Source organism: Polypterus senegalus, chromosome 15 (genome assembly GCF_016835505.1).
Source record: "Polypterus senegalus isolate Bchr_013 chromosome 15, ASM1683550v1, whole genome shotgun sequence".
Lineage (NCBI taxonomy): Eukaryota > Metazoa > Chordata > Cladistia > Polypteriformes > Polypteridae > Polypterus > Polypterus senegalus.
Genome location: NC_053168.1, coordinates 18,605,747 through 18,631,826, shown reverse-complemented (window position 1 = coordinate 18,631,826; position 26,080 = coordinate 18,605,747). Strand labels below are relative to the sequence as shown.

The window sequence follows — 26,080 nt, the reverse complement described above, 5'->3', positions numbered from 1 at the left end:
TCTCCACCTCTCCAGGGTCTCCTCAACCTGCTCTCTACTATCGCTACAGATCATAATGTCATCAGCAAACATCATAGTCCACGGGGACTCCTGTCTAATCTCGTCTGTCAACCTGTCCATCACCATTCTTCACTAGAATTTGCTAGTGTGCTTTGGATCATTATTGTGTTGAAAGTTCCATTTCTGGTTCAACTTCAGCTTTCGGACAGATGCCCTCACATTTTCCTCAAGCACACTTTGATATGATGCAGCATTTATAGTCGCTAACGACCTCCTTATGGCAGCTGATTCTGGTTTAATTACTATTCTCATCCTTCTTGATCTGAGTGCGGCATTTGACACTATTTGTTACACTACTCTTCTTAATAGATTATCTTCGATTGGCATTACCCACACTCTAGTTCTGGAGAGCTACTGTGGCTGCAAGTTTTCATTCTAACTCTTTTCTTAATTAGCTTTCCAGTTTTTGCTCCTAATTAACGATTTCCCTTTATTTTAATTGACTTTTCTTGAGACTGTTGAATTGATTTTTTTTCCCTTAAACGGCACCTAAACATAAATCTGATGTGAAGTGAGCCAACAGATGAGCAACTAATTTGGGGCCTCAAACTCCAACCTTTATTCAGTTTCTGAACGTGAAGCCAATTCTCATTGCTAATTAAACCCGTTATTTAATTCCATGGTGCTCATTTTGCCATGCCAGACATTTCCAAAACTGTTGATTTTCTTTTTTAAGAGTGCTGTCAAAATGTTTTGTGGACTTTTTTGTGGTCCCGTTTTGTGGACCTGAGCAGATCAACATTACTGAGGAGGCCTTCACCTTTATTTATTTTCAGTTATATTGTGATGGACGCAGGTTGTCGTTTATGTGTTGGTTCATTTTGTGTCTTAATATTGTTTAATTGCTTTAACAATTAAGTGGCCTGAGTCTTAAGTTGTGCATCAACTAAAATTAAGGAAAAGAGTTAATTAGCAGCAAAATCTGCTCACTAATTAAGAAAAGGGTTAGAATTAAAACCTGCAGCCACAGTCGCTATCCAGGACTGGAGTTGAAGATTCCTGGTTTAGATCTTATCTCTCAGGCCGCACTCAGTTTGTTCAGCTTCAAACTTTCACATCCCAACCCACCGCTGTTACTTCAGGTGGGCTCTGTCCTGGGGCCCCTCCTTGTCATTATTTACCTCCTTCCCTTTGGTGATATCTTTCATAAATATAACATTAGCTTCCACTGTTATGCTGATGACACCCAGCTCTACCTCACTAGCAACCCTACTGCTTCCTTTCCAACCTCCTCACTTATTGATTGCATAGCAGAAATCAAATCCTGGTTTTCTTCACATTTTCTTAAATTAAATAGTGACAAAACTGAGGTTCTCCTCATTGGTACAAAATCAACATTATCCACAACTGATCATTTTTCATTTGCTATTGATAATTCCTCTGTCTCCCGTTCCCCACAGGTGTCATCCTTGACAGTACTTTATCCTTTCAGTCCCACATCAGTAACATCTCCCGGTCTACATATCTCCACCTGCGTCACATTAATCGTATTCCCCCCCTCTTCCCTCACTCCCCACACCACTGCTATCCTCATTCATAGCCTGGTCACTTCTCGTCTGGATTATTGTAATTCCCTTTTCTTTGGTCTTTCTCACAAATCTCTTTATAAGCTTCAACTGGTCCAGAATTCAGCTGCCCACCTGCATCATTACTAGAAACCCCTCTATTCACCATATCACTCCCGTCTTGCAGTACCTTCATTGGTTTCCAGTTAAGTTCCGCATTCAATTTAAATTTCTTCTGTTAACTTTTAAGGTTCTCCACAAACTTGCACCTCCATATCTTCTGACCTCCTCCATGTTGCCATTCCCTCCCATACCCTCAGATCCTCTTCCTCCATCCACTTGACTGTTCCCTACGTCCGTCTTACCACCATGGGGAGCAGAGCAACTGAATGTTCCAGCTCTGAAACTCACTATCATCTGAGCTTAGACATATTGAATCATTCTCACGTTTCAAATCTAAACTTAAAACTCATTTGTTTAAGACTGCTTTTCCTCCTTGACTACAATTGCTGTCTGATTTTAAATTTTGTATGTTTAGTTTTGTTTATAAAGTGCGTTTTATCTATTGTTCGGTGTCGTGTCTTTAGCAAGGCGCCTATGAATAAATAAAATGCATTATTATTATTATGATTAAATAACTACAAGCTGGTCTGGTCCTGTAGTAACAAAGCAAGAGTTACCTGCAGATTCTGCAATGATTCTGTATTTTGGGGTTCCTGGAGTCTTTGTTTAGTATCAAATGGCCAGCTCTTTAGCTGAATTTGCTGGGCTGACCATCCCAGGACAATTGAGCAGTCTTACACCATTTGTAGATGAGTTTCCTTACAGTGGAATGTCTGATTTCAAGTAATTTGGTGATTTTGTTTTTAAATCTCTTGCCAGAGTCATAGGTATCCACAATCTTCTTTCTGAGGGCTCTCCTGATCTTGGCGTGATGACACCCCACACACAAATAGTAGGGAGCAGAACCCCAGACCCTAGATATTTGTGGTTTAAATAAGACAGGGTCCACCTACACACTCCCTAAGGAGGTTCTAATCACTGGCACCTAATCTGGAACACCTGATTCTAATTTTATATTAATTAAATTTATGAGAATGAATACATAATATCTATTTGTTCAAGTGTATCACCTTTCTCTGTAGTTGATGCTTGCTGGAAGATCTAATATTGGCCTGTTCAGATATACTGAAAAAGTCAAAACTTTCAATGGGGTGTACTTACTTTTTCACATGACTGTAACAAGCCTGTATCTGAAGCTTTATTTCTCTGTGGACTAAATGTACCCAACTCTTCATTTTTAGTATTTCTTTTTGTTTTATGCAATATTTGCTTTTATGCCAATCGGAGTCACAAGTGCATTGCACTGCAGGCAAAATGCACTCATTTGCTGACAGCATGTAAAGCAACTTGGAAACCATAACTACAGCAAGTGCTGAATGTACTGTAGATGTGAATATCATGGACGATGGCAGAAATGGGAATTGTGTGCACTGTATACAATGTAAAGAAAACATTATAAAATTGCATAAAAAGAACAGTTAACATACAGTGGTGTGAAAAACTATTTGCCCCCTTCCTGATTTCTTATTCTTTTGCATGTTTGTCACACAAAATGTTTCTGATCATCAAACACATTTAACCATTAGTCAAATATAACACAAGTAAACACAAAATGCAGTTATTAAATGATGGTTTTTATTATTTAGGGAGAAAAAAAAATCCAAACCTACATGGCCCTGTGTGAAAAAGTAATTGCCCCCTGAACCTAATAACTGGTTGGGCCACCCTTAGCAGCAATAACTGCAATCAAGCGTTTGCGATAACTTGCAATGAGTCTCTTACAGCGCTCTGGAGGAATTTTGGCCCACTCATCTTTGCAGAATTGTTGTAATTCAGCTTTATTTGAGGGTTTTCTAGCATGAACCGCCTTTTTAAGGTCATGCCATAGCATCTCAATTGGATTCAGGTCAGGACTTTGACTAGGCCACTCCAAAGTCTTCATTTTGTTTTTCTTCAGCCATTCAGAGGTGGATTTGCTGGTGTGTTTTGGGTCATTGTCCTGTTGCAGCACCCAAGATCGCTTCAGCTTGAGTTGACGAACAGATGGCCGGACATTCTCCTACAGGATTTTTTGGTAGACAGTAGAATTCATGGTTCCATCTATCACAGCAAGCCTTCCAGGTCCTGAAGCAGCAAAACAACCCCAGACCATCACACTACCACCACCATATTTTACTGTTGGTATGATGTTCTTTTTCTGAAATGCTGTGTTCCTTTTACGCCAGATGTAACGGGACATTTGCCTTTCAAAAAGTTCAACTTTTGTCTCATCAGTCCACAAGGTATTTTCCCAAAAGTCTTGGCAATCATTGAGATGTTTCTTAGCAAAATTGAGACGAGCCCTAATGTTCTTCTTGCTTAACAGTGGTTTGCGTCTTGGAAATCTGCCATGCAGGCCGTTTTTGCCCAGTCTCTTTCTTATGGTGAAGTCGTGAACACTGACCTTAATTGAGGCAAGTGAGGCCTGCAGTTCTTTAGACGTTGTCCTGGGGTCTTTTGTGACCTCTCGGATGAGTCGTCTCTGCGCTCTTGGCGTAATTTTGGTCGGCCGGCCACTCCTAGGAAGGTTCACCACTCTTCCATGTTTTTGCCATTTGTGGATTATGGCTCTCACTGTGGTTCGCTGGAGTCCCAAAGCTTTAGAAATGGCTTTATAACCTTTACCAGACTGATAGATCTCAATTACTTCTGTTCTCATTTGTTCCTGAATTTCTTTGGATCTTGGCATGATGTCTAGCTTTTGAGGTGCTTTTGGTCTACTTCTCTGTGTCAGGCAGCTCCTATTGAAGTGATTTCTTGATTGAAACAGGTGTGGCAGTAATCAGGCCTGGGGTGGCTACGGAAATTGAACTCAGGTGTGATACACCACAGTTAGGTTATTTTTGAACAAGGGGGCAATTACTTTTTCACACAGGGCCATGTAGGTTTGGATTTTTTTTCTCCCTAAATAATAAAAGCCATCATTTAAAAAGTGCATTTTGTGTTTACTTGTGTTATATTTGACTAATGGTTAAATGTGTTTGATGATCAGAAACATTTTGTGTGACAAACATGCAAAAGAATAAGAAATCAGGAAGGGGGCAAATAGTTTTTCACACCACTACCATGGATTGTCAAACAAATTCAGGGTTATGGGTAAGCACGGCTTGTCCAGGGAATATTGGGCGAAAGGTAGAGAGCACTCTACCTGTATGTGTCATACTTAACTAACAAGAAATTCACCTACAGTCACAAACTAAACCTGTGATAAGGAGCATTGTTGCAAAAGGATTAGAGAGAGACTGAATTTACCAAATGGCAGTTTGTGCTTCTGATATTTAAAGAAGTACAGGGGGCTCTGTCCACTGCTTGCTTCGCTCGCCAACCCCTGGCTCTGTCGCTCGTGTATGGGGAAGCAGATGTACAATTTAAACAGATTGATATTTTTATGGAAATTGTTACATATGTATAATAGACCGAACTATTTTACATTACAGCGAGTAATTAACCATAGTAAAAAATAACAAAACGTAATAAATTGAAAGAAAATGATGTTTCATGTTGTGTTAGAGGTATTTGTTGCGTTTTATGTTTTCGTTCTGTTTGGCTTTGAAATTAACATGCAAATACTTTTTAAACTTATACTTTTACTGTAAAATTACAGCAAAAACAATATTTGGAATTAACTTTTTCTCAATATTGCATTGAATTTTGATTCCGTGTTTGGATTTACATCGTAACAATGCAACGTATAACTGCCCATGAGTGAATATCGTTTCTTTCTCTCTAATAAATAAAATGACTTTTTCGAATGTGTGTCTCTGTGATGTTGTAATTGTCATAGCAAAAGCTATTCTAACGGGAAACTGTAAACGTTTAAATACGAATGGCATATCAAGATCTCCTTTGTTGTCTAATGACAACCTTTCTTGTCGCCTGTTAAATTTTTACACACAATAACATTACGATATTTCCTTCTTTCAACGGTAATTCAGCCGGTGGAAGACAGGATGGTGTTAACGGATGTAGATATTCTACGAGAAGTTGATGTTTTCATCTTCCACACAATCACCACCAACATTTTCAGCATAGTCTATTGATGTGCATTTAACCAATTTGCCGTGTAACCGATTGACAATTTTCATGTTAATTCGTTTGACTTAACTGACTGACTCGGTGCTAGGATAGATTCTTCTGTTGATAACCAAGGAGGACAGAGCTCTGACAATCCCTCAGAGTGTTTAAAGCTGTCTGAAGCCACTCTATTCTGTTTGTGTGCCCAAGGTGTTAGAATTTTCGTTTTGATTATTAAAAGGGGTCACTTAGCTGGTACCCCAGCATTGCTCCATGCAGTGTACTCTGGTCTGCTTTCCCCAGTCGCCGTGTTCATGTCATTTTAACCCAGTTCTAATTGTACAGTGGGTATAATGCAGTGAATAACTTGAATATCTGATGTGGGCCATCATTTAGTTCTTTGTATGCTGTAATAGAACTCTCTCTCTCTCTCTCCATTTTCACATCCCGCTTCATTTGTAGGAATGGCAACAATGTCCCATGAGAGGAGCAAAACCTGGAAAATAATAACACTTCCAAATACATCCACACCGGACAAATTTAGAATTAAGGATCTGCATCAGCCTAAATGTATTGTTTTTTACTGCGATATGAAGAACACACATGACCATGAGGAGAACATCCATCCATCCATTATCGAACCCACTATATCCTAACTACAGGGTCACAGGGGTCTGCTGGAGCCAATCCCAGCCAACACAGGGCGCAAGGCAGGAAACAAACCTTAGGCAGGGTGCCAGCCCACCGCAGGGCACACACACACACCAAGCACAATTTAGGATTGCCAGTGCACCTAACCTGCATGTCTTTGGGAGGAAACCCATGCAGACATGGGGAGAACATGCAAACTCCACGCAGGGTGGACCCGGGAAGCGAACCCAGGTCTCCTTACAGCACTACCCACTGCGCCACCGTGCCGCCCTGAGGAGAACATGAACGTTGCAAACAGGACAAACAACCAAAAGACCAAACGTTGCGAAGTGAAATTGTATCTGCTGTGCTGCCATATTTTTATTGTTAAAAATAAAATAACAAACACCTCAAAGGCCCACACCTGAAAAATGATGGAAGTCTTCATATTTTTCATACTGGTATTTTACATCATCATAACCAAGCAACTAAATATTAAAAGATCTGAGCAAACTTTGGCACCTCCAAAATTCAATCTTTTTTTCTTCCTTGTTTCTCTATATTTCAGTGTTTCTTTTGAAGCCACAGATGATAATATGCATCACTAAAATAATTATAGAGGAAAACTGATCAATTTTAATCCAAGCATATTCAAATTACCAGCATTAATTATACGTGATTATCACTTTCAAAATGTTATTTAATGAGATACTGAAAGACTGTACTGTTTAGAAAACCAGCTCCCATATTAGATATCATATAAATAACCATTAAAATAGCTGTAGTATAGCTATCAAAATAAATATTCAGTTCAGAGTGAAAATTCTGTTCTGTTGCTGCTGCCCAGAAGTGTGTCCTGAGTCAAAGGCATTCGTCTCAACTTCATTTATTTATTTAACAACAACCTTTGTTTTGTATAGTGAATGCATTACAAGTACAGAACTAGACGTTTTATTTGCACTTATTATGTGCATTTTCATTTTACTGATTTTATTTTTTCGAAAAATGAGATATTATGAGTACCTGATGTTCTATAAATGTAATTCAAGCAGTACTGACGATAATTTAGAAAATGAGCTGCAGATGCAGAGCTCAAATTCTAAGAAGATCCTTTCAACCCACAAGCTCCCTTTTTTAGGGAGGACAGTCAAAATGTCAGAAATTACAAGAGAGTTGGTTATTGCAATAGCAGTGGGGCACATACCCTTAAATATGGGGCAGATCTTCCAAACACCTGCAGCCCCTTCTCGATTGTATTGTCCAAGAGCCAATTCCATATAGAAGAGAGGCATTCCTGCAATTAGCATGAAAAAGAGGTAGGGAACAAGAAACGCACCTGCAACGGAAAAACAAATATTAGGTGTACCGACTGTACTATCAGCACCAACCAGAACCACTAATGATATTGTCTTAAATCAAAATACATAAAAAGCTACACCATGGCATGTTGAACAAGTCAAACACGTGACGCCCATCTTTTAATGTGTAAAAGGGCACAGCCTTGCACCAGAGTCCTATATAACATGGCTTAAACACTAAATGTACAGTACTATACGTAAACTGTAGCCCAGACAGAACCTTTAGTTTAAAGTAAGCATACAGATCTTCTCTTCTGCTTGTTTCAACAGCCATGTGTATCTTCAGCACAGTACACATCTGTCCATTTCTAAGAGTCCCCTTGCTGGAAGTGTCAGCAGCTAAAACAAACGTTTTGCAATGGGGAATTGCTTTGGTTTCGAAATTTTTCATAGACCTCATATTTCACATTTTTTAAATAATTGTAATATTAAATGTTGAATGAACATAAGAATTGATATCGAATTGCACGTGTATATAAAGTGCAGGATCTGAATAAAAAACACTGTGATAATTAAAATGAAATTTATCTGTCATGGTTTTAAAAGCCACCTGCCTGCTTCTATAAGAGATGCCCCTTCGGTCTCAGCCTTTAAATCTCGACTGAAGACTCACTACTTCAGTTTAGCACACCCTGACTAGAGCTGCTGATTAACTGTACAGACTGCATCTCTGTTGTTAGTCATTAGCACTAAAACATAAGTAACATGACAGTTATAATTTGTTACTAACCCTCACCTATTCTGTGTCTCTTCTCTGTACTCAAATGTGGCACTCGGTGCCACGGCCCACCTGCCAAGTTGTTTGCCTGCCTAAGGTAAAGTCATCCCTGATGGAGGATCACAGGAATCGTGGGAAAGAGGGGTCCTTTCATCGGATTGGCTGGCCCAGCACTGTTTGAGCTATGGAATGGCCAAATCGGGGAGGCAGCTTGATGGATGAGGTCTCCAGGACTCTAAACAAATCCAAATCATATTATGGGATATCATCTACTGTTAAATTTTGATCCGTACTTCTAAAATTTTTATTTTTATGCTGTATTGAGGATTTGTTCTGTGTATTGTATTGTATTGACCCCCTTCTTTTGACACCCACTGCATGCCCAACCTACCTGGAAAGGGGTCTCTCTTTGAACTGCCTTTCCCAAGGTTTCTTCCATTTTTTTTCTTACATGGGTGTTTTTGGGAATTTTTCCTTGTCTTCTTAGAGAGTCAAGGCTGGGGGGCTGTCAAGAGGCAGGGCCTGTTAAAGACCATTGCGGCACTTCCTGTGTGATTTTCAGCTGTATTGTATTGTATTGTATGTGAAATTTTGCGTACAAGTTGATAGATATTTTGTTTGTCTTTGTTTGTAACTTAGACAAAGCAATGTAATATTACATTATAGATAATAACAGCAATGGCTTGATGGTTTTAGAACCCCGTCCCCCCTTTTATATAATTTTATGACAGGGTTGGGTGAAATTCCTCAGACAAGTTTGGATAATATTTCTCTGCAGGACCCTCTCAGTCAACCCCCACAGGAGAGCCAGGCTGCCAAACTTCACCTTAACACTTGGTTTGGAGGGCAGGTGTGAGGGTATTCTGTCCCCCCATTGGTCTGAAGTATGGCTGTTTGGAACGGTCTTGAATCAGAAGCCTTTAAGTACCATGACACCCTATTGGCTGTAGGGGTTGGACAGAAAACCTATAAATTTGCTTGCTTTACCTGACCCTCTCTTTCTTACCAAACTGATGAAAGACCATCACACACCATGAACTGAAAAGGACAACAAAATGAAGAGCACAGCTTGGCAGCCATATTGAGTCCGGCATGCGGCCTGTTCTGAAGAAAGCAGACCAAAAATGATGTCTTAACTAGAGACATTTTAAGTAACTAACTAGTCTGTGTACCGCCTGAAGAACTACACATCAACATTTATCAGGTTGTATGGTTGCCAATATTCAAATGTACTTTATATATTGTTATTATTTATGAATATTATCAATAATACATTGTTTAAATTGTAGCTTAACTCCTGCATGTCTTTTACTCTGTGTAATTGCCTGAAGTTATCGATGTAGAAGGGAAGGTGGGGAGAGGTTATATGGTACAATACCTTATAAATAGTGGCAAGTCTGTGAGATTCGAGGCATTCTGACAAAGGCTACATATTAATAATACAAAAAGGGAGAGTAAAATAATACTATACCAAGACAAAACACCACCTTAGTAAAAAGACACGTGTCTGTATACTGTAGTATCTATCTATCTATCTATCTATCTATCTATCTATCTATCTATCTATCCATTCACTTGCTAGGGTTAGGAAGACAAATTTAAAAATAGGCAAAACATTGAAGAAGAGTGCAACAAATCAAAAATGTTAACAAAAACACATACTAAGGGTCTAAAAATTAGAAAATTGGCCTTATCAGCCTCTTCTGTTGTCTGACATAGTAACGACTTCCTTGCACCCGCTCAGGCCATGTGAATGAGGTTTATGGCTTTAATGCCAATGACTGAAATACTTTGCACGGTGGGCAATGGGGATGTGTGAAACTAACGATAAATCATGCTTTATAGCTTGCAGTGTTAATGAAATGTACAGATACAAAAGTGAAGACGTATTGTTATTAATGCATTCCTTCATTTGTTCATTTCCAATTCTGTTTATCTAACATTTGTAGAGCAGCAAATGAAAACTAGCCTGTTGGTTGTTTTACTTAAACATTGAGGGCACACTAGATAGATGTCATCCTTCATATGCTGATGGACTGGCACCCTGTGTAGGGATTGTTCCTTCCTTGTGACCAAAGCCTTTGTGGACAGACTCCAGCTACCCCACAAATCTGCTCAAGATAAGCAGATTTTGAAAATAAATGGATGCTCTTGTGTTAGATACAGTATGTTTGCTCCATGACTGTGCCACATTTAAATACAAAAAATCCAATTCTCATGTGCCATTGGCATGATACTTTTTCTGAGAGCTAATCCCATGGTCTTCAAACTCCTAAAGGCATCAACAAAATCAATCCTTGAGATGTGTGTATTCCACCCCAGGAAAGAGACATGAAGATGCTAACAATATCATCTTTTTTTCTAGTAGCATTGAAGGGCTGATAAAGAAAGACACATCGTTCTGCCTTGTTCCTCTGAGAAGACTCTGACCCTTTTGGGCCCAACACTATAAAAGCCAGATGAGCAGAGCAGTGCTGCCAAATCTGTGGTGTTCCAAGGCAATTGGGCTATTTCTGATTGGCATCTGAGTGGAAAAAAATAGGGTTTTCGCTGGTTGAGGTTTTTTTGGGCTACTTTTATAAAAACAACATAGTACTTCTGGTATTATTCAACCTCCATTTTACACATGTTATCATGCCTTTCATCCATCTGGCACCCATTTCAACGGTTTACACATTTAGACCTCAATAAACATGCTATTCCTGATAAGTTTCAGTCGGGTTTCAGAACAAATCACATTACAGAAACTGCACTCGTTAAATTAGTAAAGGACTTGCAGGTAAATGAAGACAGAGCCTGTTTACCTGTCCTCATCCTCTTAGATCTGAGTGCCACATTTGATACCATTGATCACAATATTCTTAGAAATCAATGGGTGGGCCTCTCTGGCAGTAGCTTAAATTGGTTTGAGTCCTACCTGGCAGGTCGAAAATTCTTTGTTAGTTGTGGTAATTACACTTCAAAGACACATGATATTCAATATGGTGTTCCACAAGGCTCTATCCTGGGTCCGCTGCTCTTTTCGATCTACATGCTTCCTTTAGGTCAGATTATCTCAGGGCATAATGTGAACTACCACCGCTATGTTGATGACACACAACTGTATTTATCAATAGCACCTGATGACCCCGACTCTCTTGATTCACTTACACAATGTCTTACTTGTGTTTCTGAGCAGATGAGTAGTCATTTTCTCAAACTAAATAAGGAGAAAACAGAGATTTTAGTGATTGGCAAAAATGGATATAATGTGGGTATTAGAAATAAACTTGATCCATTAGGATTAAAAGTCAAGACAGAGGTAAATAATTTGAGGGTAGCTATTGAATCTGACCTGAATTTTAAATCACATACTAATCAGATCACAGCATTTTTTCACTTAAGAAATATAGCAAAAGTTAGACCTCTTATAACATTGCAAGATGCTGAGAAATTGGTTCACGCTTTTGTTTTCAGTCGACTAGATTAGTGTAATGCACTCCTCTCAGGACCACCCAAAAAAGACATCAATCGATTGTAGAATGGAGCTGCTAGAATCTTAACTAGGAAAAGAAAATCTGAGCACATCACACCAGTCTTAGCGTCACTACACTGGTTACCTGTGCCCTTTAGAATTGACTTTAAAATACTGTCTATGGTTTACAAAGCCTTAAATAATCTGCTCCATCTTATATTTCAGAATGTCTGTCACCTTACACTCTAAATTGTAACCTGAGTGTCTGCTTAGAATTCCAAGATCTAAACTTAAAAGAAGTGGTGAGGCGGCCTTCTGCTGTTATGCACCTAAAATCTGGAATAGCCTGCCAATAGGAATTCACCAGTGGAGCACTTTAAAAAAACTGCTAAAAACTCATTATTGTAACATGGCCTTCTCATAACTTCATTTTAATTTAATCCTGATATTCTGTATATGCATTTAATTATGATTATCATTCATCGTGGCTCCATAATCCATACTAACCTCTACTTTCTCTGTTGTTCTTTTTCTGGTTTTCTGTGGTGGTGATCTCCACCACCACCACCTGATCAAAGCACCGTGGTGTTCCTACATTGAAGGACTGAAGGCTAGAAGCCCACATGACCATCATCATCAAGTTCTTCCATGTGAAACCCGAATACCACGAGGACTGATTGAGATCATTTATTTTAGGTAGAATGCCTAGAGGGGGATGGGTGGTCTCGTGGCCTCGGAACCCCTGCAAATTTTTTTTTTTCTCCAGCCGTCTGGAGTTTTTATTTTGCTTTTTCTGTCCTCCCTGGCTATCAGACTTTACTTTTATTCTATGTTAATTAGTATTGCCTAATTTTATTTTTACATTTTCTCTTTTTTCTCTTTCTTCATCCTGTAAAGCACTTTGAGCTACATCATTTGTATGAAAAGGTGCCATATAAATAAATTTTGTCGTTGTTGTTCTAAAATCTCCATTGTAGTTTTGTGATGGTATTTACTCATTCCATCACTTTCAAATATCTCCAAGGGGAGCACCCTTGCTTTCCGGAATGCTTTTGTCAGGCACACTTCCTGCGCTCTCAGCTCTTATAAAGTTTAACGTTTTCCACACTTTAAGGTCCCAATTAAAGAAGACATATTATGTCCAAATCTTACTGAAGAACTTCATCACGAAGGGTTATCAACAGAAAAAATGAGTACACGGACAATCCTAGCACCGAGAAATGATGAAGTCAAACAAATTAACGCCAGAAAATGTTGATCGGTTACACGGCAAATTGGTTATATCTGTCCGAAAATGTCGATTAGTTACATGGCAGATTGATTATATGTGTCCAAAAATGTCGATTAGTTACATGGCAAATTGGTTATACGTGTCCAAAAATGTCGATTAGTTACATGGCAAATTGATTATATGTGTCCAAAAATGTCGATTAGTTACATGGCAGATTGATTATATGTGTCCAAAATGTCGATTATTAGTTACATGACATGGCAGATTGATTATATGTGTCCAAAAATGTCGATTAGTTACATGGCAAATTGGTTAAACGTGTCCGAAAATGTCGGTTGGTTAAATGGCAAATTGGTTAAATGGCAAATTGGTTAAATGCGTATCAATAGACTGTGCTGAAACAGTTGGTGGTGAGGGGGCGGAAGATGAAATCATCAACTTACAATATCATGAAGAATATCTACAACTGTTAACATCGTCCGGTCTTCCACCACATGAATTACTGTAGAAAGAAGGATGTATCCAAGAAAGATAATGTAGTACATATTCAGGGGATAACATTAGACACCAAAGGAGATCTTGATATGCCATTCGTATTAAAACATTAACAGTTTCCCGTTAGAATAGCTTTTGCAAAGACAATTAACAAATCTCAGAGCTAAATATTCGAAAAAGTCGTGTTATGTAATAGAGAGAAAGAAACGAAATTCACTCACGGGCAGTTATACGTTGCGTTGATGCATATGTAACAATTACCATGAAAATAAAAATCGATTTAAATTGTACATCCACATCCCCATATGCAAGCGGCAGAACTGCAGAGACCCAGGGGTTTGTGAGCGACGTGAGCAGGAAGCAGAGCCCCCTAGTTTTAAATATTGTTGAAACATTTAAAGTCAAGGATGAAAACAATTATGTGAACCAATCTCTGTAACCTTTCTAGGTAGTGTCTCGGCCCACTGCACTTTAAATAACTGTTTGATTTATATTTCATCTTCTTCTCAACATGCTTCACATTCAGGGCCATCTTACCAGCATCATAGGCCCCTGGACAAAGCAGTGTGCTGGGGCCCTTGTTTTGACAGCAAAACAGAAACACACATAGCAACAGAAACATTGTGGGTCCCAGTGCTCCTGGGACCCCCGGCCAGTGCCCATTGTGCCCATACATGTTAAGACAGCCTTGGCTTCATCCATCTTATTTATTTATCTATTTATTTTTTATATACGTTGTTAATCCCTGAGGAGAAATTATCTTTTTGCATGATCTTTGGGGGGGTCAGAGCACAGGGTCAGCCATTGTAGAGCACCCATGGAGCAATTTTCTGGTTGAGTGCCTAGCTCAAGAGCTCATTGGAATTTGAACTGGCAACCTTCCAGATATAACTGCCGATCCTTAGCCACTGAGCCACCACTCCAGCTAGGGTCCAGGTTCGCAGGGGGAGTGGGAGACTATTCCAGTGAGCATGGGATACAAGGCAAGAACAAACTCTGGATTGGGCGCCAGTCCATCGGAGGTCAAACACACACACTAGGACTAATGTAGCATCGCCAATTCACCTAACTTTCATTTCTTTGGACAGCAGAAGGAAACCCACACAGACACAGGGAGAACATGCAAACTGCACACTGGGAGGATCCGGGAGGCACACCCTGGTCTCCTTACTGCGAAGCAGCAGTGCTACCACTGCACAATCATGCCACCCCCAGTAGTATCCTTATTTTAAATATTGTAGAAACATTCAGATTCAAGGATGGAGTATTTTGGCCCACCAACTTTGATTTATATTAGTAGGAAGTCTCGCATGAACACTTTGCTTCCCAACATTCAGCCATTTTCCAAAATGGCTTATCCTAAGCAGGTTCACTGAAAGCTGGTGCCTATCACAGCAAGCAGAGTGAACACCCACACAAATGAGGTCCACTTAAGCATCTCCAATTCACGTAAACGTCATGAATTTGGAGTCCAAAGCACCCAGAGACACACAGGGAAAGCAGGCAAACTCTGCATAGAGAGGACCCATGACGTCCTTGTTGTGAGGAAGCAGTGATGCCACTGTGCCACCGTGCTGCCCAATAGACCCAACCCTTGTTAAGGGTAAATTGACACAAACATTAGTAAGTTTTCCTTTACATAAAGAACAATAGACACTTGGAATAAGCGATCAAGTAGTGTGGTGGACAGTAAAACATTAAGGACTTTCAAAACTCGACTTGATTGTTTTTTTTTAGAAGAATCAAGTGGATACGACTGGCGAGCTTTGTTGGGCTGACTGGCCTGTTCTCGTCTGGAGTGTTCTAATGTTCTAACAGACCATTTTCAGCATTCTAGAATGCATTTTCTCCTCTTTCAGGTCTTGTGTTGTTCTGTTTGGGATCATTGTCTTACCCATGGCTCCACTTCTTTGGAGCTTCACATCACAGACAGATTTCCTGTGTATTTTATCCTGTAAAGTAAGAACCAGTCTTCCATGAAGCACCAGTCCATTGTCAGGCACAGTCAAGCAGAGTCCCAGAATTATTCATATCACGCAGTTTAGCCTTCTCTGTGGAAAAGCAACTGACATGGGGAGGACATGTTGAACCCACACAGTGATGGAACTCGGGACTTCTGTAGCCAAGAGGCAACAACACTAACTACTGTGCCACCTTGCTGCAGTATTCATTTACAATAGGTTTATAATGTAAATTCAAATATCATTTTATTTCAAATAACATACTCAGAATTGCATTATCCAGTTAAGGCATCCGGAGGACTGAATACCTTTAGCATTTTTAGTGTTAAGCTTGACAGGTACTGAACAATCACACATATTGGTGTTCAATTTGCGTTGAGCACTTTAGCTTTTGGGCTGCCCAGTAGAACCCTGGTAATGTAGGACCTTCACAACTCCAGGGATCTGGGTTCAACTCCTGACCTCATCACTGCCAGCGTTAGGCTTGTGCATTATTAAACTTTGCAAATTTGTATCAAATCCTTTGTGCAGTATTTTAAGGAATATTGTTTTAGCAAGTGAAATGCCGCGTAACTGGTGGCCATACACGAAAGAAACGTCTTTGACTGAATATGATCCATTATCCAACCTGCGATATACGAACCACAGGGCGCGTGCGCACACACACAATTTAGAATCACCCGGAGGAAACCCACGCAAACACGTTGAGAACATGCAAACTCCACGCAGGGAGGACCGAACCCGGGTCACCTAACTGCGAAGCAGCAGCGCTACCCACTGCGCCACCGTGCTGCTCTCAGTTTGAGAAACCGCAATACTGAAGAAGAACCTTAAATGCCAAGTGGGCAATATACCGATGTGTAAAAACAGCCTGTTTTCCAAATGGATTGGAGAACTACAGGCGTTAAGCTCATGTGGAAAGGAAACAGGCAAGCGAGTGCCACTCTTAAAAATGCCGGCTCTGCAATGGGTTGTGTGGTTCCTGGTAAATCCATTGCTTGACAAAGATTCTGGGAAGTGTTCTTCGCATATAAAAACCGCTTATTTGGGCTTTAGAAAGGTTCCTAAAATGTGAAGAAAACATGAGTATTTAATGTATAGTATGCCGGCGAGAGTCATTTAAAAATCATGAACCCCAATCGTATTTCACATATCGGGTACAATCTATTATTCAATATTATTTATGTAGAGAAGAAGGGGCCCGAGTTGCCTGGAAAGCTTGCATATTGTAATCTTTTTAGTTAGCCAATAAAAGGTGTCATTTTGCTTGGCTTTTCTCTACATTCATAATGGCTAACACGGTACAACACCCTAGTACTTCAGATATATTATTTATGGAATCTGTTACGGATGTAAATAAATAAAGGTTCTTTCTGGAACCTTTATGTGGTTGGCTCTTTTGGGAACAAAAATGGTTCCCCTATACCATCGTTCCGGAGATCTACTTTGGCATTTTTATTTTTAAGAGTGAAGAAGCCTCGAAGTGGACGTCCGGCCTGGGAAAGAGGGTCATATGCTGCTCCTCGGGTACACACGAGAACAGGACAGCCTCATAAATCTAACTTAAACGGATGTTTTAACAGTTATGCTCACTAAGAAATACTACACGCTTTTTAACGTTAACAGTAAAGAAATATTAAGCAAATCAGCACATGCGCACATTTGCTGTTGGCTGTAGAGCAGGGAGAGAATAATTAGAACCAATTATGGAAAGGTCGAGTTATTCCTTTCCTTTTAATTCTGCTATCAACTGACAGCTTTAAAACATCATTTCTTGAAATATTCTTAGTGTGAACATTTTGAGATTGAGGTACTTTCTGTCAGAAATCTCACCTTTTGCACGTCACTTTTTTGTTATAGCGGCTCTCCTCCACGCTACATTTTTTCCTTTATTACCGAGTGTGTGTATCCTCTGCTCCTGCCTATCGCGGCGGCTATATCTGTTGTTGCTTCGTCTTTATTGTTTTCCTTCTACCCCACCGAAAGTCTAACACTCCTGCCCGTCTAACCATGTTGGGCGCCTGCCGTTCATCTTTCTGTTGCTTTCCGCTTCTTTCTTAGCACTTGCGCGTCTCGCTCTGTCTGCAGTGTTCATCTGAAACCTCAAGACTGACAACAAATACAATTTGAAACAATTAGATAAGATATCCTCTCTTAAAAATAAAGGCATCGCATCTGGATTGTGGTAGCATCGATAGATAAAGAACCGTTTTATTCCGTGAAGAGTTATTTGGGCTTTATAAAGGTTTCAAATGTGTGGAATAAAAAACTAGAAATCGTTAAGCGGTCAAGCAGGTTACAACAAATGAACAAACCCTGAAGTTAGCCTGTGTCAGGAACCCAGCGGTATTTTATCATTTTGTAATTATGAGTTAATTTTGCAATTTCTGCACAATAAACATTATTGACTGATTGTATTACTTTTATGTATCCTTGTTTTTTTATGTTTCTGCTGATGTATCCTTCTAAATTTACCCATGGGATTAGTAAAGTTTATCTAATCTAATGAAATAAATCTGTTATTATCTATTAACTGTTTAATTAAATAAAGGTTATTTTTTGGAACCTTTAAATAGACGGTTGATTCCCTGTGGGATCGCTCTGAAGACCTGCGCTGGCACCTTTATTCTCTAAGATCGTAGGACAGACTGAGAACTCACATGCAGCTTTATTGAAGGTGGGAATTATGTACGGCTAATAGCATTTTATTTTTTTATATATATATTACATTTTTGTGCTTTTTCTTTTTTATTGTTTTGCTTTTATGCAATTGTTTAAAAATAATATTATAACGAACTATATTAGTTTAAAGTGTTTTATCCAGATATATTTTTTTTAAATATTTCAAATGGTCAGAAGCTCTCTGCAGCATATTTAGTTTTCTGCTTACTTTCTTTTGATGAGAGATCCTTTTATTTTTCCTTGGTCATTTTTGCGAGAATGTGTAAAATAACAAAACTGCATTCTTCTCAAGCTAAATTTTCAACAAGTTAAACTAGATACATAAGACAAAACCGTCACTGACGTATGACAGGCAAAACAGCATCGCATTCTAACAAAAATGTAACTTCCGTGAGGTGCAGTTTGGTATTTTACCTACACATCTTTATACTTTACCTTTATTACAGCATATATTTATTTTGCACATACGCATTAATAAGTAATTTATATTTTTCTTCATTTTCGTTATAGCCTCACAAGCATTTTTCCTCCCATAACTAAAGCCTGTGGTGAATTTCGAAAGCCTTGAAATTAGTGAATGTAATGCGCATCTGAACGGCAGCTTTTTTATGCCGTGATGTCTCAGTGCCATCCGTCTTTGTTGTTAATCAAATGAACTTAATTATCGTCTGCTACCTCCAGCCAAGCCCTGACGTCTGCTTGGTGTAGATGTTACATTTAGAGTTTCCTTACATTTCTTCTAAATTGGAATAGCTTTAAAGAGAGATAGAGAGTTGCATGTGAAAAACGAGAGGGTCGGCGCTTGTTTTAAATTAATCGGATTTCTCGTCCCAGATCACGGGTTTCACCATATTATTATCAGCGTCATCGTCAACATCCATCTAGCGTCTGTCCGGTCTTAATAGGATTATAAAATCGTGGGGGACGGAGTCGACATTAAATGAAAGGGTACAAGGCAGGAACCAGCCATCCCAGACGACAAGAACTACATACAAACACAGTGACAGCAATAATAACAACGACAAGAACTACATTTACATCTGTAATATATTAAATTATATAAATAATAAAAGCAATAATAATAACATTAACATCCAATACTATTAAAGTCAGTAGCAATACAAACACGCACATAGACGTTCTTTTATATATACAAAAGTAACCGGGTGCTGCGAAATTAAAATAAAAACATGAATCGATGTATTTACCGTGGTATAAGTAAAATGATTAAGCAACTAAAATATAAGACTGCTAACAATACAGATTATTTGTGTAACTGAAAATATAAATTAGTACTGTGCATTAGGTGTTACCGGTTGATTTAGCTAACGATTATTCGTTAAAAAACAAAACACGGTGTAAATGTGAAAGCTGAGCACACGGTGGTCTGTCCTTTTCATGAATTCACTTCACGGATGCTGTAATGTAGATTACACGATAAATCGAAAAATGAAGATGGGGTCACTAAGAAGTTATGCTAGTGGTAATGATGTGTATTCAATTGTCTGTTTTGCTTTCTTTCCGTTTTAATGTGAACTTTCACGTGAATTTTCCCTTGGGATTAATAAAGTATCAATCTATCTATCTATCTATCTATCATATAGTAACTTTCATATCTATCTATCTATCTATTATATAGTGCCATTCACATCTATCTATCTATCTATCTATCTAAAAAGGCGAGTGACAAAGCGGTGCGTCGTGCTGCGACAGTTAAAGACGCGAACTCCTCTCCTGTCCTCTCCGCTGAAATGACGTTTTGCTGTTTAACTGTAAACAGATCGATATCATAGACGCCAAGCAGAAGGCGAATCTCCGTTTTGCGGATTATTTTTCGTTTTAATACCGTTTGTCCGGTGCTTTTGTTTAGCACTAATGAATAAACCAGAAAGCTAATAAAAATCTCCGAGTGTTACAGCAGCACAAAACGGACAAGTTAATATTCTGCACGAGCGCTAGAAGACAGGTGGTCTTTTAATAGAAAGTCGCCAAAATATATAAGGATTTTTTTTTTTTTTTTTATCAAATCACAATTGTGTTTCGTGTAATGACTATAAAATCTGCCGAGGGTGTGTACAACAGACCATGAAATATTACTATTATTTAGCTGACGCCTTTATCCAAGGCGACTTGGTTCCATTTAGATTGTTTTCCAGTTGAAGTCAAGGCAGGTGAAGAGATTTGCTCAGGGTCACACAGCGTTAGTTGTGGGATTTGAGCCGACACCAGGGTATGAAGTCTTAATCACAGGTAGTGTGCTGAAATGCTTAAGGTTGAAAAATTCAAGTCCCCGTGGTTGTGGGTTCAAATCCCACTACTGAGACTGTGTGACCCTGAGTAAGTCACTTTAACTGTCTGTGCTCCAAGTGGAAAAACAAAACACATATAAGCGTAAGGTAAAAGTGTCAGCCAAATAAATAAAAGTTTCACTACTACATTCCCTTTGTTACTATTAAAAGATTATCACAGACAAAAAAAAATCTTGAGGTCTTTTTTAAATTCAGTCTGCGATATCAATGCTTTTAATTCATATTGTAGCCTTTTGTTTCTTTTTTTTGGGTTGTTGGGTCCGATTGAGGGAGGGCGGAGCACAGCACGGAAGATTGATTGATTGACGCCGTAAGGGGGGCGGGACCCGGAACGGGAGGAGGGGTTGGAGAGGGAGCTAGAAGGTTGTATGTTGGGGTTACGAAGTCGGCGTTCTTTAACTTGATTGTTCAGGTAAACTTTTGTGAGACTTTACTACGTCTGTCTGTTTTTTTTTACTTTTTTATTTTTCGAGCCTGACGCGGCGGTCGCTACAATATATACCTAATGTATCCATCTATTATCCTAACTACAGGGTCACGGGGGTCTGCTGGAGCCAAACCCAGTCAACACAGGTCGCAAGGCAGGAAACAAACCCCGGGCAGGGCACCAGCCTAATGCAGGGCACACACACACACGGGACAATTTAGGATCGCCAATGCAACTAACCTGCATGTCTTTGGAAACCAGAGCTCCCGGAGGAAACCCACACAACCACAGGAAGATCATGCAAACTCTCCAAACTGCAAGGCAGCAGCGCTACCCACTGCGCCACCGTGCCGCCCCATGCCTAATATAGTAACACATTTTTTTTTTTTGGTGGTACACCATTACATTATTAAATCAGAACACAAACCTTAAATGAATTAATTTGAAGTGGACTAGAATTAAACGTACCAGACAAGAAACTGACAACAGAAATCTTGCTCAACATTCGTATGTTCAGTTTTAGTCCAAAAGTAAGATAATTTAATTTATAGATAGTTAATAGGGTCATCATTGTCACATGTACTGTTTTCTTTTTACAACAATAACCAAAACATGAATAGGTCTACAGGCCTTGTAAATCTTTTAAATAAGACCCTAGACATTTCAAAAGGCAATCTAATGAGGTAAGGACCAGAGAGATGGTTTTCTGGCAGCCAGTTTTGACTATTTTTTTAAACTTCCAAATCCTGTGCCCTTGTATTAGAATTAAAAATAACAGATTAATAAAACTGAGAGATGGATGGATATATTAATTTAAGGGTTCTAGCCGGTTTTGTCAGCATTATGTATTTCACATGAAATGGGAAAGTTTCAAAAGCTGTACAACTCTAGAAAAGTCACTGCAGCTTAAAGCACACAAAAATAAGTTTACTCGTGCTGTAGAAAAAATGTGAATCAAAAATCTAGCAGTAACAGCCATTACTGTAATTTATATTATTTTACCATAATCTCTATAACACTACTGCGGTGGGTTGGCACCCTGCCCAGGATTGGTTCCTGCCTTGTGCCCTGTGTTGGCTGGGATTGGCTCCAGCAGACCCCCGTGACCCTGTATTTGGATTCAGCGGGTTAGAAAATGGATGGATGGATGGATCTATAACACTATTTACAAAATGTGTATTCCTATAGGTGATGGAAAAAATGCTTAGACATTAAAATATGCAAAGAAGAAATGAACTGGAGTTAAGAATTGTACTAAGTGCTATCTGAAACATTGTAGCCTTTGTGTATTTGTAAATAGAGCATTAGAAAGATTTTGACAACAACAGGCTATTCAGCCCAACAAAGCTCACCAGTCCTATCCATTTCATTCCCCCAAAATAACATAGTTAAGTTCTGAAAGCCCCTAAAGTCCAGCTGTCTATAACAGTACTTGGTAACTTATTCCATGTGTCTGTGGTTCTCTATGTGAAGAATAAGCCTTTTATACCCTCAACAAGTTTCCAACTGTGTCCACGTGCTCTTGATGAACTTATTTTAAAGTATAGTGTCTTGATCCACGGCAGTAATTGTCTTCATAATTTTGAACTCATCAATAATGTCTCCTCTTAATCTCCTTAAACTGAAAAAGCTCAGCTCTTTTAATATTTCCACTAATTCAGCCCCAGTAGCCCTGAAATCAGCCAAGTCGCTCTTCTCTGGACCTTTTTTTGTGCTGCTGTGCCGTTTTTGCATCTCGGAGAGCACAACTGCACCCAGGACTCCAGATGAGGCCTCACCAGTGTGTTACAAACTTCAGCATAACCTCCTGTGACTTGTACTCCACACATCAAGGCGCTATATAACCTGACATCATGTCAGCCTTCTTAATGGCTTCTGAACACTGTCTGGCAGTGGACAACGACAAGTCCGCTGCAACTCCTAAATCCTTCTCATTAGGTGTACTGTCGATTTTCAGACCTTGTGTTGCGCTGAAGTTTGTAACACACTGGTGAGGCCTCATCTGGAGTCCTGGGTGCAGTTGTGCTCTCCGAGATGCAAAAACGGCATAGCAGCACAAAAAAAGGTCCAGAGAAGAGCGACTAGGCTGATTTCAGGGCTACTGGGGCTGAATTAGTGGAAATATTAAAAGAGCTGAGCTTTTTCAGTTTAAGGAGATTAAGAGGAGACATTATTGATGTGTATTCAAATATAATGTTTGTCTTCCTGTGTGTAATTCTCTACATTTACTTGCATTAAATTCCATCTGCCACAAATCTGCCCAAGCCTGTTTGCTGTCCAAGTCCTTCTGTGATGATTCATCAACACATCTGTTTTCATGTGCATTTAATTCTTGTTGATTTTATGAAGTTGGTTTCATCTTATTTATTATTATTATTATTAATAATAATCCATCCATCCATTTTCTAACCCGCTGAATCCGAATACAGGGTCACGGGGGTCTGCTGGAGCCAATCCCAGCCAACACAGGGCACAAGGCAGGAACCAATCCTGGGCAGGGTGCCAACCCACCACAGTATTAATAATAATGATAATATTATTATTATTATTTTGTTTTGATTGTATTGATTGGTTTAGTATAATAGTGTGCAATGTATATTGAGTAGATATACGCTGTGTAGTACCTGCTAACCTTTTTGTCTTTTAGTTGTACAGCACTTTGGTCAATGAAAGTTGTTTAAAGGTGATTGATAAATAAATAAATATTGAAGATCCATCTGCCAATCCACCTAGCTTGGTATCATCTGCAAACTTAAGCTGCTTGTTACTCATATTTCTATCCAAATCATTTTTAAATATTAAAAATAGCAGCGGCCCAGCATTGACCCTTCGGACCCCTCTTAACATCACCCAGTTTTAATAGGGTCCCATGCACCATCACCCTCTGCGTCCTGTGTTTGTGCCCATCTACACACTACACTACACTACACTACACTAGTAATATCTAGTGTTGTTTGTTATAATTGTGTAATCATTATGTCTTTTAAGCATAAGCTGAAGTTTGTATTAGTTAGTTAAACCAAAGACACCACCTTGTAGCAAGTAAGCTTGTGTTCTGTGGTGTAAGAGCGAGGCTTTGGTTCAGGAGGCCTGCTTTACTTCACTAGAAGAGTGGCTGTTTTTTGATGTGAACTTCACTTCCCTCTGGCGTCTTTTGGATTCTCACCCAGGAAGTCAAGTTTGTGGTGGGAGTGAGGGGGAGTGAAGCTGCCTCTTCTCATGTCATTTTGGAGCGCCATGATCTGTAAGTGCACACTGTCGCTTTTGACATGGTGTTATACTTGAATTTTCTGTGCATGATGTCAGGAGCCAGGCTGTGGTGTCACAGTCATCAGCAGTTATTGGGTTACTGGAGTCAGAGGCAGTAAAAATGTACCAAGTCCAACTCCAGGTAAATTTAAATTGTAATATGATGCGTTCAAATTTCCAATATTTCATTTACTTCTTCTTTCGGCTGCTCCCGTTAGGGTATGCCACAGCGGATCATCTTCTTCCATATCATTCTGTCCTCTGTATCTTGCTCTGTCACACCACCACCTGCATGTCCTCTCTCACCACATCCATAAACCTTCTCTTTGGCCTTCCTCTTCTCCTCTTGCCTGGCAGCTCTATCGTTAACATCCTTCTCCCAATATACCCAGCATGCATCTCTCCTCTGCACGTGTCCAAACCAACTCAATCTCGCCACTCTGACTTTGTCTCCCAACCGTCCAACCTGAGCTGACCCTCTAATGTCCTCAGTTCTAATCCTGTCCATCCTCGTCACACCCAAAGAAAATCTTAACATCTTTAACTCTGCCGCCTCCAGCTCTCAAATTATTTTTTATTCTAGCATTTTGATAAAAATGTTACTTTTTTTTATTTTGTAAGTTCTCTCTTTTGTTTAATGTTACTCAGTGTTTGTAAAGCCTTTAATAAATAATATAAAAGAGACACTGTGGCATCAGCACAGCCTTTAAACCCAAACTTTAACAGGTTAGGTTGCTGATCAAGTAGCCTGATGATTCACATTGGAAGTGCTATAATGCTGTGAATCAACATAGTAAATACGCTGCTGTTAAAAAGTTTGGGCTCACCCAGAAATGTTCATGTTTTTGATAGAAATTCATACCTTTTTATCAAGATACCGCTAAGTTTAGAATATAGCCAAGGCATTACTAGTGTGTGTAATGGCATCATTGCTTGAAATGACTGATTTTTTAATTTATCCTTCACATAGTACTGCAAAGCCCCATTTTCAGCAGCCAGTCTTTCAATGTCCGAAAGGTCAACTGCCTTTGCTTACCTTTAATTAGTCATGTTTACATGTTAATTGGTTATTAGAGAAACCTTTGTAATTGCATTAGCTCTGCTGGAACCTGTTATTCAGTTAACTGGGGTTGTAAGGTGCTAGTGACACAGAGAGATGGGTACAGAAAGCTGTCGTTAGACGAGATGATCGGGCTACAGAGAGAGAGCTGAGCAGAAGTGGTGACTTGACCAGAGAGTTTGTGTAATTACTAAAATTATGGGAATCAACATGTCAAATGCTTTTAGAACCACAGAAAGATGCAGGTTGTGCTGGTATTAATTGCCTCATCTGTTTTTGGTTTTAGTTTATGGCACTAAGTCTGATATTTATATATTAACACTAGAATTACCAAAGCCTATGAAAAATCTTGTAAACCCAGCCGACCTTAAATCCGTTCACACCTCTCCATTCAGCGTCTTTTGTGTTGTAAATGTCGATAAGCCCAAGCAACCTGTTATCCCACAACCCCATCACTGCAGAAAGGGCAAAAAGCTCTCCCAGCTGAAGCCTTGTTTATCAGGGAATGAAGTAGTACCTGGAGCTGTATAGGGTGGTCCAGATCTAATTATGCAATTTTCATTACGCTATAACTTATTATGTTTATTACATAGAAAATCACCCGAAAAATCCCGGACCATCGAGAAGTGTGCAAACTGACGACATGAAGAATCGACTTTGCGCCGAACTGGATTCGTCCCCGCATAAATCAAAGTCATCCAGATGATCTGGATCTGCATAATTAGATCTGGACCAGCATGTATAGGCTAAATAATAGATCGTTATTTGGAATATATGCATTTCACGTGTGTTCCGTGTCTACAAAGATGTAAGTAAGTGTAGGAT

The 26,080-nt window shown here is 39.3% G+C and overlaps 1 protein-coding gene across 1 annotated transcript in view; it reads right to left on the bottom strand.

Moving 5' to 3' along the window:
- The window catches only part of slc6a3 (solute carrier family 6 member 3), a 142,164-nt gene that overhangs the window by 104,985 nt on the left and 11,099 nt on the right, over nt 1-26,080 (bottom strand). The window contains exon 3 of the mRNA XM_039737344.1: nt 7,516-7,647. Within this exon, the coding sequence (XP_039593278.1) occupies nt 7,516-7,647 (132 nt within the window). The remainder of the gene's footprint in view (nt 1-7,515; nt 7,648-26,080) is intronic.